Genomic DNA, 14,431 nt, shown 5'->3' on the forward strand with positions numbered 1-14,431 from the left:
GGTAGCAGCGAGTATCAGAAGGGGGATTCACATCTACCCTTATCTGGACTATTGGCTAATAAGGGCGAGTTCATCCGAACAAGCCCAGGAACATCTGGCCTTGACCTGCCACTTCTTACACAGTCTGGGCTTCTCCCTCAATTACAAGAAGTCGCAAATGATTCTAAGCCAAAAACTACAATTCATCAGAGCGATCACTTCCTCAGGGATCGCCTCGCCTCCCGAGGAGAGAGCTCACCACATTCTGCAGATGGTAATGAAGTTTCAAAATGCCCAACATCTACCGGCATTCGACTTTCTAAGGTTGCTAAACCTCATGGCATCCTGCATTTTTCTGGTGCCAGATTGAGGATGAGATCCCTTCAGTGGGCCCTCAGTGCTCAATGGTCCAAGTTCTCAGGGGAGATGTCAGATCTTCTACAAGTCCCAACCAAAGTGGCTCAAGATCTTCTATGGTGGGCTTGCAAGGAGAATATCCTCAAGGGGGAACCTTTTTGGCAACCATGGCCGGAGATAACGATAGTGACGGATGCCTCACTGACAGATTGAGGAGCCCACACCAACGATCTGACAATCAGCGGTCGTTGGTCTCCATCGGTGTCCAAACTACACATCAACCTTTTGGAGCTGAGAGCAATCAGACTAGCACTGAAGGCTTTTGTGCCCTTTGTACAGGGAAAGAATGTCCTGATCATGACAGACAACACAGTGGCCATGTACTACCTCAACAATAGAGGAGGTGTAGGATCACTCCCACTGTGCAGTGAAGCAATGCAGCTCTGGTTCTGGGCAATGGAAGAAGGAATCTCTATAGCGGCAGTTCACCTAGCCGTAGAGCTAAACACGGCGACAGACGCTCTGAGCAGGCAGAGCACAGTCTCACACTAATGTCCTTCATGAGATAGTCGCCCTTTGGGGAACCCCTCAAATAGATCTGTTCATGACTGGGGCCAACCGGAAGAGCGAACTGTAGTGCTCATGGGAATTTCCCCCAAGAGGAGCTCTAGGGGACGCGTTCGTAGTGGACTGGGTATTTCAACTTCATTACGCATTTCCTCCAGTCCCCGTGATTCCTCGCGTAATCAGGAGGTTGAGAAAGTTCAGGAAAACCATGATCCTAATTGCCCCGGATTGGGCCAGGAGGACGTGGTACCCGGACCTTCTGGACATGTCCATCTGCCCTCCAATACGTCTTCCATAAAGAGGATCTTCTCTCGCAAGAGGAAGGTCGGTGTCTCCATCCAGGTCAAGACACTCAGCCTTAGCCTTCACGCATGGTTTCTGAGAGGCTACGATATAAAGGATTGGGATCTCCCAGATGACGTAATGGAGATTTTGCTTTCGGCCAGAAGTCCAGCAACAAAATCCCTATATCCGTGTCGTTGGAACAAGTTCAGTAACTGGTGCAGGGATAAGAATGTGGATCCATTCCTTTGTAATACTACAACAGTACTTTATTTTCTCTTACACACTGCCAATTTGGGGCTCCAAGTTGGAATGATAAAAGGTTACTTGGCAGTGCTATCGATGTTTAAGCGCTCCACGGAAGAGGTGCCCCATTTTAAAATGCCTTTAGTCATTCAATTCTTGAATGACATCTGGGACTTAAATCTAGTTTTAAATTGTTTCATGTGTGCTCCTTTCGAGCCTTTACACTCTTGTCCATCAAGACTGCTCACTCTTAAGTCAATTCTGTTAGTGGCTATAACATCAGTCCGCAGGATGAGTTGCAGGCACTGTCTTGTAAGCCTCCTCACAGCATTTTCCATAGGGACAAGGTTATTTAAAAAAAAAAGTCAAACCATCTTTCTTGCCTAAAATAGTGTCTGATTTTCATCTGTCACAAAAGATGGTCTGCCTTCCTTTTATCCTCCACCTCACACTAGTAAGGTAGAAGAAAGGTTGCATAGACCGGACCCAAAAAGGGCTCTCAGTTTCTAGATTTCCAGATTGGCAAATCTCTGACAATGTGACCAACTATTTGTTGGATATACTGGGCACAAATTGGGCCTTGCAGTACCTAAAAGTCTATCCAGATGGATAATTCTAGCAATCTCTGAATGCTATAAACTAGCTGGGAAAGAGCCTCCGGATGGATTAAGGGCTCATTCAACCAGAGGCATGGCAACTTCCACGGCCCTTCAGAGGGGTGTCCCCATGCAGAATATTTGTGCTGCGGCCACTTGGTCGTCAATGCACACCTTTGTAAAGCATTACTGCTTGGACTCTACTTCATACCAAGGAGGACTATTTGCAAAAGCTGTCCTTCATTCAGTCCATAATTAAAATTTCTAGTACTCCCACCTCCAAAATTACCACTGCTATGGGAGTCTAACATAAGATGAGGAATACGTGGGAGGACACAATCCATTTGAAGAACAAGTTACTTACCAACTGTAACGTTCTTTTTCGATTGGATGTTCCTCCCAAGTATTCCTCATCGACCGTCCCAACCTACCCCTCCGTACAGTTTACGCCAGTTGCACTCTGACTTCCTTAAGAGCCTGAAGACTTAAAGCCTGATCAACTGATGCGACCATGAACACCGTAAAAACAGAACTAAGGTAACGGGCGCTGCTCGAGCCCTTTATACAGCGGATGACGCAGACGGCAGCCCTCGAGGGACTTCGACTCTGCGGTCTCGAACACAGCGCCCACTGGTGAAAAATATTTCTGAAGCAGCTGAAGCTGGGAATACGCTCATTATAAGATGAGGAATACGTAGGAGGAACATGAAATCGAAAGAACGTTACAGTTGGTAAGTAACTTGTTCATTTAAGGACACTTGGTAACTTCTTTCACAGAGATAGTTACCACACTAACTTCTTTAGCAACTACGCACACTTTTACAATGGTTATACTTTCAAGACCGAATCCTTATCTTATAGAGTGCTTCCCTAGTCTATAGCATGTGTTTTCTAAGTGGGAGCCCAGTGGTCTAGGAGCTACCTTTAGGCAGGTCAGGAGAGGGTTCAGTTGCAGGAAAGTCAAAGTTCCAGAGGAGAACTTCTTAAACAAGTAGATATTCACATTAGAATTAGAAGTTGAAATGGTTTATGGACTTCTTAGAAGGCTCCCTCTATGTGTTCCAGCGTTAGGCTTGGGAAAACTCCAAACCATGCGAATCACCCATTCAGCATCAGAGGATTCACATACGACTTAAGTTAAGTATTGCCCACACCCACACAGTACCTCAGAAGAAAAAGAGCTTCAGAGTGGATGCCTTCAGGATGCAGCAGCACAGGATCAAGTCCCTGTATTCTTGATCTGGAGACGAAAGAAATGGATGCTGCATGGGTACTTGCAGCAGCAGTCGTCAGAGGAGGTTTCCAGCTAAGGTTTCTTCACAGATTCTCGCAGCTCTGTGGATTTCCTTCCCTTTTACAGAAGCCGGATTAACGAATATCGCTGGTCGAATTCTCTTCCCTCCCTCGGTCCTGCACGCTGGTGAGGGAAAGTCAGGGATTTGAAGCAAGTCTCTGGAGGTCCAGTCGGAGTCCAAAATTTCAGCTGGATTCGCACTTCGGAAGACCATGCACTCTGGTTTGAGGTCCCAGGGTATTCACGTTTTGAAGGCCAGCATGGTCACAGCACATCGACAGGTGGCTCATTTTGCAGGTCTTGAAGACTAGTAGATCTCACCACCCTCTGGGTAGGAGTCATCTCGAGATTGAAAGGAAGGGTTGCATCAGGCTCTGGTAACACAGCATGCTCTGCATTCGCTGGAAATTGCTACAGACATCTTTTCTTCATCTTCTTCGGATTTGGTTCCAGTGGTCGACTTGTCAGGTGTTTCTAGGTTCATAGTATTTATCAGGAACTACAGCACAACTTCTGCAAACTCTCCCTACAATTTACCGAAAGGGGTGGTCTGGCTGTTCGATCAGGAACCCCCCCCCCCCTTCTACCTCCCATTGGGAACGGTTTCCTTTCAGGCAAGGTGAAAGACAAAGGGCTGCAGAGGTTTGGACTTCACAGACACTCTGGAGACTAGGCAGGGAATACAAAGGATTTCCGTTGAAGACAAAACTTCAACTGAGCTTGTTCCCGCCTATAATAGCAGGGGAAGACCTCAAACAAGCAAACGGGAAATGGCAGGGAAAAAAAAGCACACCATTCTAGCAGAACGGTGTCCCTTCTATGCATTACTGAGGTGGATTTAACAACCTGCGAGTAATAAGACTAAAACGTCACTAAGGTAAAAACACTGCCACCAGCAATTCAAGTAAACTTGCCATTGTAACAAAAATTTTACAGGTGAGAAAGGACATACACATTGTATCCCCCCCAGCACTCCACATAGGGTGGGGGGGTGCTGGCTCACTATATAAAATGTAAGGGGATGCACATCCCTCTCCACCCCTTGTGAACAGTAGTTCACCGAAATTACAGAGGGGAGCCCCTAGGGGGCAGCCCAGCCTAAGCCCAAACAATATAGGAAATTATAACTCCAATCACACACTATGGAGACATAAAAAGGTCACACAAAAGAGTTAAAAAAACAGGCGAGAGGAGGAGAAAGATTACCATTCCTCTAGGGACAAGGGAAAATAATTAAGAAGTCCAAGCAAAACGTTATGGGGTTGACAGGTCAGGAAATTATGCACCTTCATGAAAATCTTCCCTAACAGTGACCACCGTGGAAATTCCTGAAATTGATGGCCTGAAATTGATGGCCTTCTGTATCCATGTCTTGGTTCTGTTGGAGGAAGCTCGGGGGTCGAGTGGTCAATTCTGGCGTTTAGGTTTTCGGGTCTGGCAAGATCATGGCTCCAAGCTCCACTGGACCGGTACTGGACACTGACTTCCAGACGACCACTCATCTACGAACTCAACACTCATGACGCGAGACCCCCAGCACTTTTTACTGGACTTCTGGACCTTTTTCTTGTTCTCCTGAATGAGGGGAGTCTTTCCTCCTCATTCATTTTTTTTCCCCTGACCATGAGAACCCAGTTCACTTTGTTTTTACTTGGAGTCATGGTTTCCTCCATACTTTTTAAAGGCATCAGTGTTTCACTTTTGCAGCACATAGTACCCTATTTACAGTGCTGCTCTCCTTTTTATATTATTTTATGTTCCTTGAGACTACTGTTCAACATCAGATAAAAAGTATCCTTCTAAACTCCCTGCACTGTTCTAGTCCATTTGGCTTACTGTCCCTCATAGGTGATAACTTGGTTTTTAACCATTATTGCTCGAAAAGGTTTTTATCTAGACTTCATTGGAAGATTTAAGTGCTCACGTGCTCCGAGAACCTGGTTAACCTTTTTCCTCCCCTTAACCGTTCCTTTCTGCAAAACCTCAGAATCTACAAAGTGTACTAGTGATATATAAATGCCATTACCGTCCTAGTTAGTGAAGTCACCTCAGGGTGCAGGAAGTGTGCAAGAAGCATCTCTAAAGAGTACCTACTAGCTTTGTGTTAATTCTGGAAAAGTATATTTGATCGTTACACATTTTGCCCTTTTTAAAGAATGCGTATTTAAAAACTACTGTTAAATATTACTTGGCTACTTGCATTTGTAGGTTTCATTGCTACAGCTCACAGTTACCCCTCTTGAGATAAGCCTGGCTGCTCAGTCACACTATCAACTTGTATGGTTACCGATTACCAAGAGGACAAGTGTTGTCTAGTCTCCCACAGGGTTAGTATATTAATTCTTGCCTAACAGGGGTGTTGTAAAGCTTTTTAGCGTTTTAACCCAGCTCATGAGGAAAAAAAAAAAAAAAAAAAAAAAAAAAAAAAAAAAAAAGGTACAGATTGCCCATTAGGAGTTGAGTGAGAGGTGAGCGCTGGAGCCAACGGAGGAGTGGGCGAGGTTAGAAACAGGAGAGTCCTAGTATAAAAAGGAAGCAAGTGAAAATCAGAGGGCAGTTTACAGGGCAGAGGTCAGGCAGTGTGGAGGAAGACAAGCAGGCGGAGGACGGACGAGTGAAGTGCTGAGGAGTTGGTGGTAGAATTGCAGCAGAGTGAAGGTGACGTCTTTGTGAGAAAAAGTGGTACCCGTCTGGTCTGTGAGAGTGAAGAAGTGAACAAGAGAATGAAGCAGTGAACAAATGTGTGTGAGGGTAGTAGGCAGAGGTAGTGGGTGTTGGGGCACAGTGAGGTAGTCGAGGGGAATGCAGTGCCAAGAGAGAAGCGAGGGGGTGAGAATAGTGAGTATTGGGAAGTCCCATGCATTTTTACCCAATGCAAGTCACCGAACACACGTATTCAAGATGAAAAATCATTTTATCGATCAATTAAGGAAAACAGGATATAAATCGCAATTAAACGTGTGAATTCAATCAGCCGATTGAATAATAGAATATACACTACTTTTGCAGCTGCCTTAGAGTTAAGTAAGGCGTTTTGAAGGTAGCGTGGATTACTGAACGAAGTTTCTCTCACAGCGGAAGTAGGTCTTTTCTATTCTCATATTGCAAACAACGCAGGAACGAAGTGGGATTTTGAAACTCATTTCTCATTCAACACCATTGGTAAGGCAAATGTTGATATTGGTTATTCAGTGTTTGCATAACATTCTATAAAAACAAAATTGAATGCAGGCTTCCCCCACGGTAGTGGGTGATGGTGGGTGCAAGGGGCTAGGCAACAAAGCGTTTTAACAATATCAGGATGGAATGTCGTGTACATCAGAGAGGGGGTGGTAAGGATTAAATGCTTCATCTTTTTAAAAAATAGATATGACTAATACTGCAGCCAAGAGGCTACCTAGTAGGTGTAACATTCCTGTGAGAGCACCGAATTGTTGCACTGTTTCCTTGAGACACTCCAAGGCATCTCTGAAGTGCGTTTTATCGTTTGTTTTTAGTGGAGATTATCTGTGATATTTCAAGTTTATGGAACATTTTAAAGTGCCACAAAGTAAGTGGTGGAAGCTGTTGTGCCATCCTTCCATTGAGTGAGGTTTTGGACATTCCCTTAAGTGCCACCTCAAAGCAGTTCCATAACAATATGGCAAATCGCGATGGCTTTCGATGCCCTGTTCTTGACGCCCATATCCATGGCTGAGGAAATGTTCTTTTTTCATTCTGGATAAAGTGGCTTCCATTTTCTGGGGCAGAGATGGTAAATTTTCTTTTTCTGAAATGAAGTGTAAAGGTGGGCACTACGATGCGACTCATAGTAAATAATCAAAATTCTTTTATTCATGAGAAGCTTTCGCCTGGAGCAATTCAGTTATGAGGAGGTCCTGTGGCATAAGGACCATATTGAAATGAGCAAAAAGATAGTTAATATACTCTATCAAAAATTGGTGCTCTCAGTTAACCCTAAAGAGGGCAGCACATTTAGGTAATCCGCTTTGTGACCATTTATTGAGATATTTGCAATGAAGTATTACCATAGAAAGGAATTGTGCTTCAAGGAAATGTTTATTCACATCCCTTAACGTAGTTCTTTTTTTGGAATATGTTCATATCATATTCAATGAGGCTGCGCCAAAATTGGCTCAGATAGTATGTACAGATGCCAATGCATTTCGGTTAATGAAACCTTCATCAGGGCGGTACATTCACTAAAAGATCCATCAACATTTCAATATATAATTGTGAACCATCAAGTAATGACAGTTTCAATTGAAAAAAATTCAAACACATACCAGGTCCAAGTGTCCCAAAACGAAGATAATGTGGATAAAGGAGAAAAAAGAAGAAACAAACAAGCACATTGTAAATGACTAAGCATTCATAAATTCCAACTAATTAGCAATTACAAAACTAAAAAGTAAGCAAAATATTTTCATACCTTAAGTATCTAATGTTTCTCCAACTTAAGTGAGAAGCAACGGTTTGCAGTGCGGGCTCCTGTCAAACCCACAGGAAAGCTCATCAGTCAAATGCACCATTGTTAACAGCCGTAAGTACGGAGAGAACGAAGTCAGTCTTACCCGACAAAAAATGCTGTCAATGGAAGCTGCATTCGCAAGAGCACGCGCGCGAATGTCAAGCCTCTGTATTTAAATGTTCCCATGGTGACCAATCCCATTGAGTATTTGAGAACCATATCGCTGTACACCCGTGTGCCTGCTTAAATAACATTTTCTTTACAGCTATATCCGCTCGCACTCTACCTTGTTTAGATATTAGTGTTTCCACACTACCATGGTGACGGTCCCGCCTCCCGTGATGTCACAGGGGTGGGACCCAAGGCGTACGTGCCTCGCCACGACACCGTTTGGTCACCATGGGAACATTTAAATACAGAGGCTTGACATTCTTGCGTGTGCTCGTGCGAATGCAGCTTCCATTGACACCGCGGTTTTTGTCGGGTAAGACCGACTTCGTTCTCTCCGTACTTACGGCTGTTAACAATGGTGCATTTGACTGATTAGCTTTCCTGTGGGTTTTACAGGAGCCCGCACTGCAAACCGTTGCTTCTCACTTAAGGTGGAGAAACATTAGATACTTAAGGTATGAAAATATTTTGCTTACTTTAGTTTTTAATTGCTAATTAGTTGGAATTTATGAATGCTTTGTCATTTACAATGTGCTTGTTTCTTTCTTCTTTTTTCTCCTTTATCCACATTATCTTCATTTTGGGACACTTGGACTTGGTATGTGATTGAATTTTTTTCAATTGAAACTATGTGATCACTTGATGGTTCACAATTATTTATTGAAATGTTGATAGATCTTTGAGTGAATGTACCTCCCTGATGAAGGTTTCATTAACCGAAATGCATTGGCATCTGTACATACTATCTGAGCCAATTTTGGCGCAGCCTCATTGAATATGATATGAACATATTCCAAAAAAAGAACTATGTTAAGGGATGTGAATAAACATTTCCTTGAAGCACAATTCCTTTCTATGGTGATAATTTATTGCAAATCTCAATAAATGGTCACGAAGCGGATTCACCTAAATGTGCTGCACTCTTTAGGGTTACCTGAGAGCACCAGTTTTTGATAGAGCTAAATTCTCTTTTCTGCCCACTCTTTACATGTTTTTCTATGTAATAGTACAGGATCCAGAAGCAGCCCCGCTAAATGAAAGGGCAAGTCACCCAGACCTCACCAATTCTTAAAAATGCCACAAGTCCTGCAGGTTCCTTAAGTTTACTACCTGACCTAACAAATGCACTTGCCCCGAATAAGAGGTGACAAAAAAGAAAATGTGCAAGTGCTTTCTGTGAGGTCCACCATATGCATATTTTTGACAGAATGCGGACAACCAGAAGCCAGCCTCACAGTTTGCATTAAATGTTTAATAAAAGTTTGAAACACCCCCTTATTCACCAGCAAGGAAGAGTACCATTAAAATGGTACTGGCCCTTTATAAAATCTGACCGGCTATGCGAGTTGGTGAGAGAGCCGAGTCTTCGCACATATTGTAAATGTATCACATGCGTTGGTCTCCAGTTAAACTTGTGTATTTTGGGTTACGTTTGGTTTCTCCAACCGTATCTGAATCCTTTGTAATAGCTCTCGCTCTGCAATTATGACTGTAGTAATCTTTACAGTTATAGAATGTTGTTCCTTAAAACTCCTTCTGCTTATTAAAAAATATTTCACTTTTACAAATGTGGTAGTTTGCCTCGCTGCGATAAGATACTCCATATTTCTTTGGTTTCTACAGTGGCCTCTTGGTTGCATAAGTTCGACCTCATTTACAAACATTACCCCTTAAATCCTCACCTTGTAAATAGGAATATTAGACTTAATATAGCCGATTTAGACTTAATATAGCCGATGGTCTAACGTTCCTCGTTTCTTTCCCTTCAGAAAAGTGTTCTGAGGAACAGTGTCAGCAGTGCACCTAATGGTGAAATTCTACTGGTAGAGTGAGTGGGGCACCATATCCCTGGGTAAGGAAGGAGAAGAACGCCGATGTGAGAAGTGAGTTAGGGAAAGGTGAGAGAGAGAGTGGAATATTGGAGGGACAGGAGAGAGGGATGGAAGGTGAGTGTGAGAGAGACAAACACTGGAGTAGAGTAGGTGACTGAAGGAAGAGGAGATAATCCAAGGGAAAGGAGAGCAAGAGGCGCGAGAGAGAGAAAGGACCTGCAACTGACACAAAGAAACCATCACCTCTGTTGAACACGATGGGAATATGTACACTTTAAAAAGGAAGGCAGATAAAGCATTTGCCCTTAAGCCCTCACCTAAGCAAGCCAATCACTAGTGAGGTCACATGGAATTTAGGAATGCCTGGGCTAGGGAGGAAAAGTCCATGGGAGACTAGAGAGAAACCCACTAGTGTAATTTCTTACCACTGCCATCTGCATGTTCTCACATTAAACTCGGTAAACTTTAAGCTGTTTTTGAAAATCCAACATTAGCACCCAAAGTGGGGAGACAACAAATTGGGTTACTTGGATCGGGCTGAATCCCACGATTTCAGCACACGTTCCAAGTAGCGCAACAACTGCTTCCCTACTCAGCCATCGTCGTCCTGCCACCCTACTCTCTAGTCAGTTTCCTTCCCCTGCCCGCCTCCCTCATTGAACAAAAACATTGCTATCGGTCCGAGTTTGCTAACGGCAATAATAACGGGTTTGGTGGGTTTCACCGGGCTGGTAACAGCACCGGGCACGGTGTTAATGCCCTAGGTTTGCTTGGGCCTATTAACTTTGGCCCCAGGCCGTTACCAGCCTTTGAAGCCCACCAAACCAGTTCTTGCCATATTAAAAAAACCTTTAATCTTCCTAGGGACTGCAGGTTTAGACCATCTGCGACACATGGTGTCATCATGGGATAATTCGGGCCCGATATATAGGCCACCTACAAGGGAGACACCACCTACTTGGAGAAAGAATTGAGAACAAGGGGGCGCAAGAGCAGACGCCAGACCTAGATACCCCAGCAGGGTACTGAAATAGGAGAAGAACTGAGTCCTGGGTAAGACCTTCCATGCACTGAACAATAAGGCACACATTCAAAGATCCCCAAGAAAAAAGCTTTAAAAGGTTCACAGACCCTACAACTACTGGGTCCCTCCGAACAGGCCATGGTTGAGACAGGATAAGCCTTCCGATGAACAACTTTAGGTATTTCACTGCACCACAAAGAACCCGGACAATGCCATCCTACCAGTCATTTCCTGAGGTCAACCCAGCCAAGCAACATAGTAACGTTCGGGTCTTGCTGATCATCATCTTCCCGACCCCTATCCTGCTTCAGAAGGGGGCTAGTTAGCCGGTTTGGGTGGGATACCCTGTGGTCCGAGCAAGACCCAGAGAGGGAAAGGAAAGCACCTCCAAAGATTGCCTGGGACCACCATGGAATCAACTCCGTCACTGAGGGTGCAACAACTTCCTGGCAAGAGGGACCTTGATAGGTTCATGGAGGGCTTGGCACAGGACATGCCTCCATGAGTTGAAGTAGCAATCGTGGTGGGCTGTTGGAGTGACATGGGTTAGCCACAAGACAAATGCCAGCTACAATGATCACTACATCCATGGGAAGCACTTTGGGAATAAGCCAGAGGTTGGATAAGGAGGGCTCACCCCTCGTTCCCCCGATCAATCATTAGAACCAGTTTGGAACCAATAAACTGGTCTCACCAGGAAGGTGAGCACCCAGGCTAGTATCAAGGGGAAAGGAAAGACCAGGCTATACATGCTGAATCCTGGAACTGGGTTACTGATGGTTGACTTCACAGGGTGAAAATAGGAAGGAGGACCCTGCCCCAAAGAGAATATACTGGGGTAAAAGGGGCGGCAGGGGATTGGGGTGGAAGACTCAGCAGAAGGCCAAAAGCTTGCATTGAGAACATCCACCAGAAACCGAAAGGACTCAACCTCAGGAAAGGGCCACTCCAGGAAAACAAGAGCCCAGATCACACAGTCTTTCAAAGGAAAATGTCTCAAAGGAAGCGAAGGAGCCCTCCAAGGAGGATATTGAACAACTCTTCTAGCAATGGCCCGAAGAGAACTTGGTTGTCCTCGCCCCCCACTTCTGGAGAAAAGTGAAGGCCAGTCAGAGGAAATGCTCTGTGTGGTCTGTGGAAAGAGGGGGCCCATTGAAGATCCATGTTCGCTTCTCAGGTACCAGAATTCAGACATTACCCACATAGCGAAGCCAATGCCACAGGGAAGGGGCAGGAGAAGAACTGCTAAGGAGACTCCTACCATCAACTATACACATGGGGAGACCTGCTAAAAGAAACCTTCCGGGTGCTGGCCCAGATCTAGCATATACCAGTCTGAGCCCTTTTAGACTCTGGCAGCACCAACAATGCCATACAGCCGGAGCTTCTATCCCCACCCACCTCCCATGTAGAGAACAACATGGCTACTTGCTGTCTTCACAGTAAGTGGTTAACTAACAGCACTGCACGAGTCCCAGTCCACGTGGGGGATACGATCAGAACACCAGGGCGATTGGATTCCTGAATCTCGCTAAGGATGTGTTTATGTGAAGCAAAATTCCACGAATGGATCGTGTCCTTAAGGCACAAAATCCAGAGCCATATGGCACCATTTCATAACCTACAGGTTGAACCAAGCGACCAGAACAGACTGCAGGAACAGGGGGCATATTCCTTATTGTCCCAAAAGGCCTCCAGCTCAAGTTCCAACGATAGCATGCAGCAGAAGTGTTGGGGAGGAGATAAGCGCCAAAACAACTTCCGGGGAAAGGTAATTAGCTGGCAGCTTCTGAGAAAGGGTGGTGGTATGGGACAGTGCTAGTACTAGGCCTATCAAATGGTGAAAGCTGGAGATGGGAGGCCCAGTCTGAGAGCCCCCTCATTTGCCATGCATGTTAATGGTGGCACCTTCGGTCGTAAAATGCCTCCCAGCCCTTTTTCTGCCCAGTGTTCTTTTTCTTCTTTTCTACAAACACAACTTCCAGTGCTCGCCTGAGAGCAACCAAGAAAACCCACAGTGGAACCAAACAAAGTGGAAAAACAGAAATATTATAATAATACGGAATACGCTATAGAGGCAAACTCAGAAAGCAGAAAATCATTGGCACAATTGGTGGCCTTCCGTTTTCTCATAAGAGTATTTCAAGAGTAGCATAGAAGTGTGTCAGGGTCCTTCTTGGAACGCTATCAGAAAATAATTATGGTTATTCTAGGTGATGTGCATTGCTCAGTAACATTCTTATAATACAATATAATGAAAGGAACATTAGAAATTAATACTGTAGAAGAAAAAAATAAAAAGAACCGTAGACCCTGAAGCCTGGTTCTCGGCTCCCTTACAATCTCCATCAGAATCCCAGCACAACGAGAGAGTGCTCCCATGTCCCCTCCATCCCTCATGGCAAACACAGGCCAAGCGCCTTCTGTGACGCAGAACTTACTGCTGGACACATGCCTGACAATAGAATGCCAGGCTGGTTGCCACCTCAAGGAAAGCTTCTGTTGTGGTTCAAAATCGGCTTTTAACCATAAAAAAACAAACAGCCCCCTTTCAAAAGAGATGCATTTTCCCCTCTGGTTGCACTGCTCTCAACAACAAATTGAAAGTCTTCCTAACGCATACCTTAGAACGCTACTCTGGTCCACAGAGGAGGAGCGCATTAAAGACCGGATGCACAGAGCAAGAGCCAAAGGAAGCCGAGGGCGGACGAAGGAGGGGGGTGTGGCGAGGGAGAAGGGGGTTTGCACCTGCCAGAGAGAAAGAGGGGATGCGCACCCGCCAGAGGGCCCACACGAGCACGCAAAGAGTAGGCACGAGAACACAAGAGTGTACGAGAGCAGAGCATAAGAACAAGAGCGATTTACAGAGCACTAGATCGGTGTATGATATACCTGATACAGCTAGTGAACCTATAGAATCCATCACCACCAAATCAGTGTTACCCATAACATGAATAAATTGTGACAGCTTTAACAACCTCTACTTCCTAGTAATTTCTTTCCTTACCTTTTATGACTTTCTTTTCGTTCGCCGTCTGCATTTTCTCTTGATCCCCGTCTATCCATTTTTCTTTTTTAGTTTCTATATAATTGGGGAAATAATGGAGGTTTCGTGGACTTTTGTTATAATTCGAGACTGATGAGATTAAGCCTTTGCAGTAGGGATGAATGCATACATACAGGCTCTTTCTTTCAGCGTATCCAAACTTGTGTATTTGTAATTGATTACTTTAACATTAGCCATTAATAAAACATCTCAAGCTGTAGGTCAGGTTTTTAAAACATTTTAATGTAAAATAAGATTTCTTAAATGGACCTCGAAGATCAGACCTCAAGGAAACGTACAACATTGCATTGTTGCAATACTTAAGCTTATCAATAAAAGCCATCATGTGAATCACAGCAAACACTGGACATAATGCAGGTAAAAAAAACAAATAATCAAAGGCTCTTTTGCCCAGCCTGATTTTGGGATGCTTTTTCAACTTCCAAAGATCAAGTCACTTACATACTTTGCAGTGGGTGTGCAGCACGGAATCGCAGAGTTCAGGAGTAGTTACTTCAGTTTCCAAGTTGGAAAGCACTAGCACAAAAAAAATAATAAATAAATAA

General features: G+C 44.4%; 1 protein-coding gene across 4 annotated transcripts in view; it reads right to left on the reverse strand.

Moving 5' to 3' along the window:
• Positions 1 to 14,431, reverse strand: part of DDX42 (DEAD-box helicase 42) — a 459,832-nt gene that overhangs the window by 427,373 nt on the left and 18,028 nt on the right. The window contains exons 2-3 of one of the 4 annotated variants that reach the window (XM_069634107.1): positions 14,332 to 14,402; positions 13,827 to 13,901 (exon numbers count right to left, since the gene is read on the reverse strand). The exons of 1 other annotated variant lie outside the window; for it this stretch is intronic. In XM_069634107.1, the coding sequence (XP_069490208.1) occupies positions 13,827 to 13,885 (59 nt within the window). In that variant the 5' untranslated portion in view covers positions 13,886 to 13,901; positions 14,332 to 14,402. Of the gene's footprint in view, positions 1 to 13,826; positions 13,902 to 14,327; positions 14,403 to 14,431 lie in introns of all 4 variants that reach the window. 2 more of the 4 variants (XM_069634106.1, XM_069634108.1) reach the window with 2 other exon arrangements.

Source organism: Ambystoma mexicanum, chromosome 13 (genome assembly GCF_040938575.1).
Source record: "Ambystoma mexicanum isolate Mex_15411 chromosome 13, UKY_AmexF1_1, whole genome shotgun sequence".
In the NCBI taxonomy this organism is placed as follows: domain Eukaryota; kingdom Metazoa; phylum Chordata; class Amphibia; order Caudata; family Ambystomatidae; genus Ambystoma; species Ambystoma mexicanum.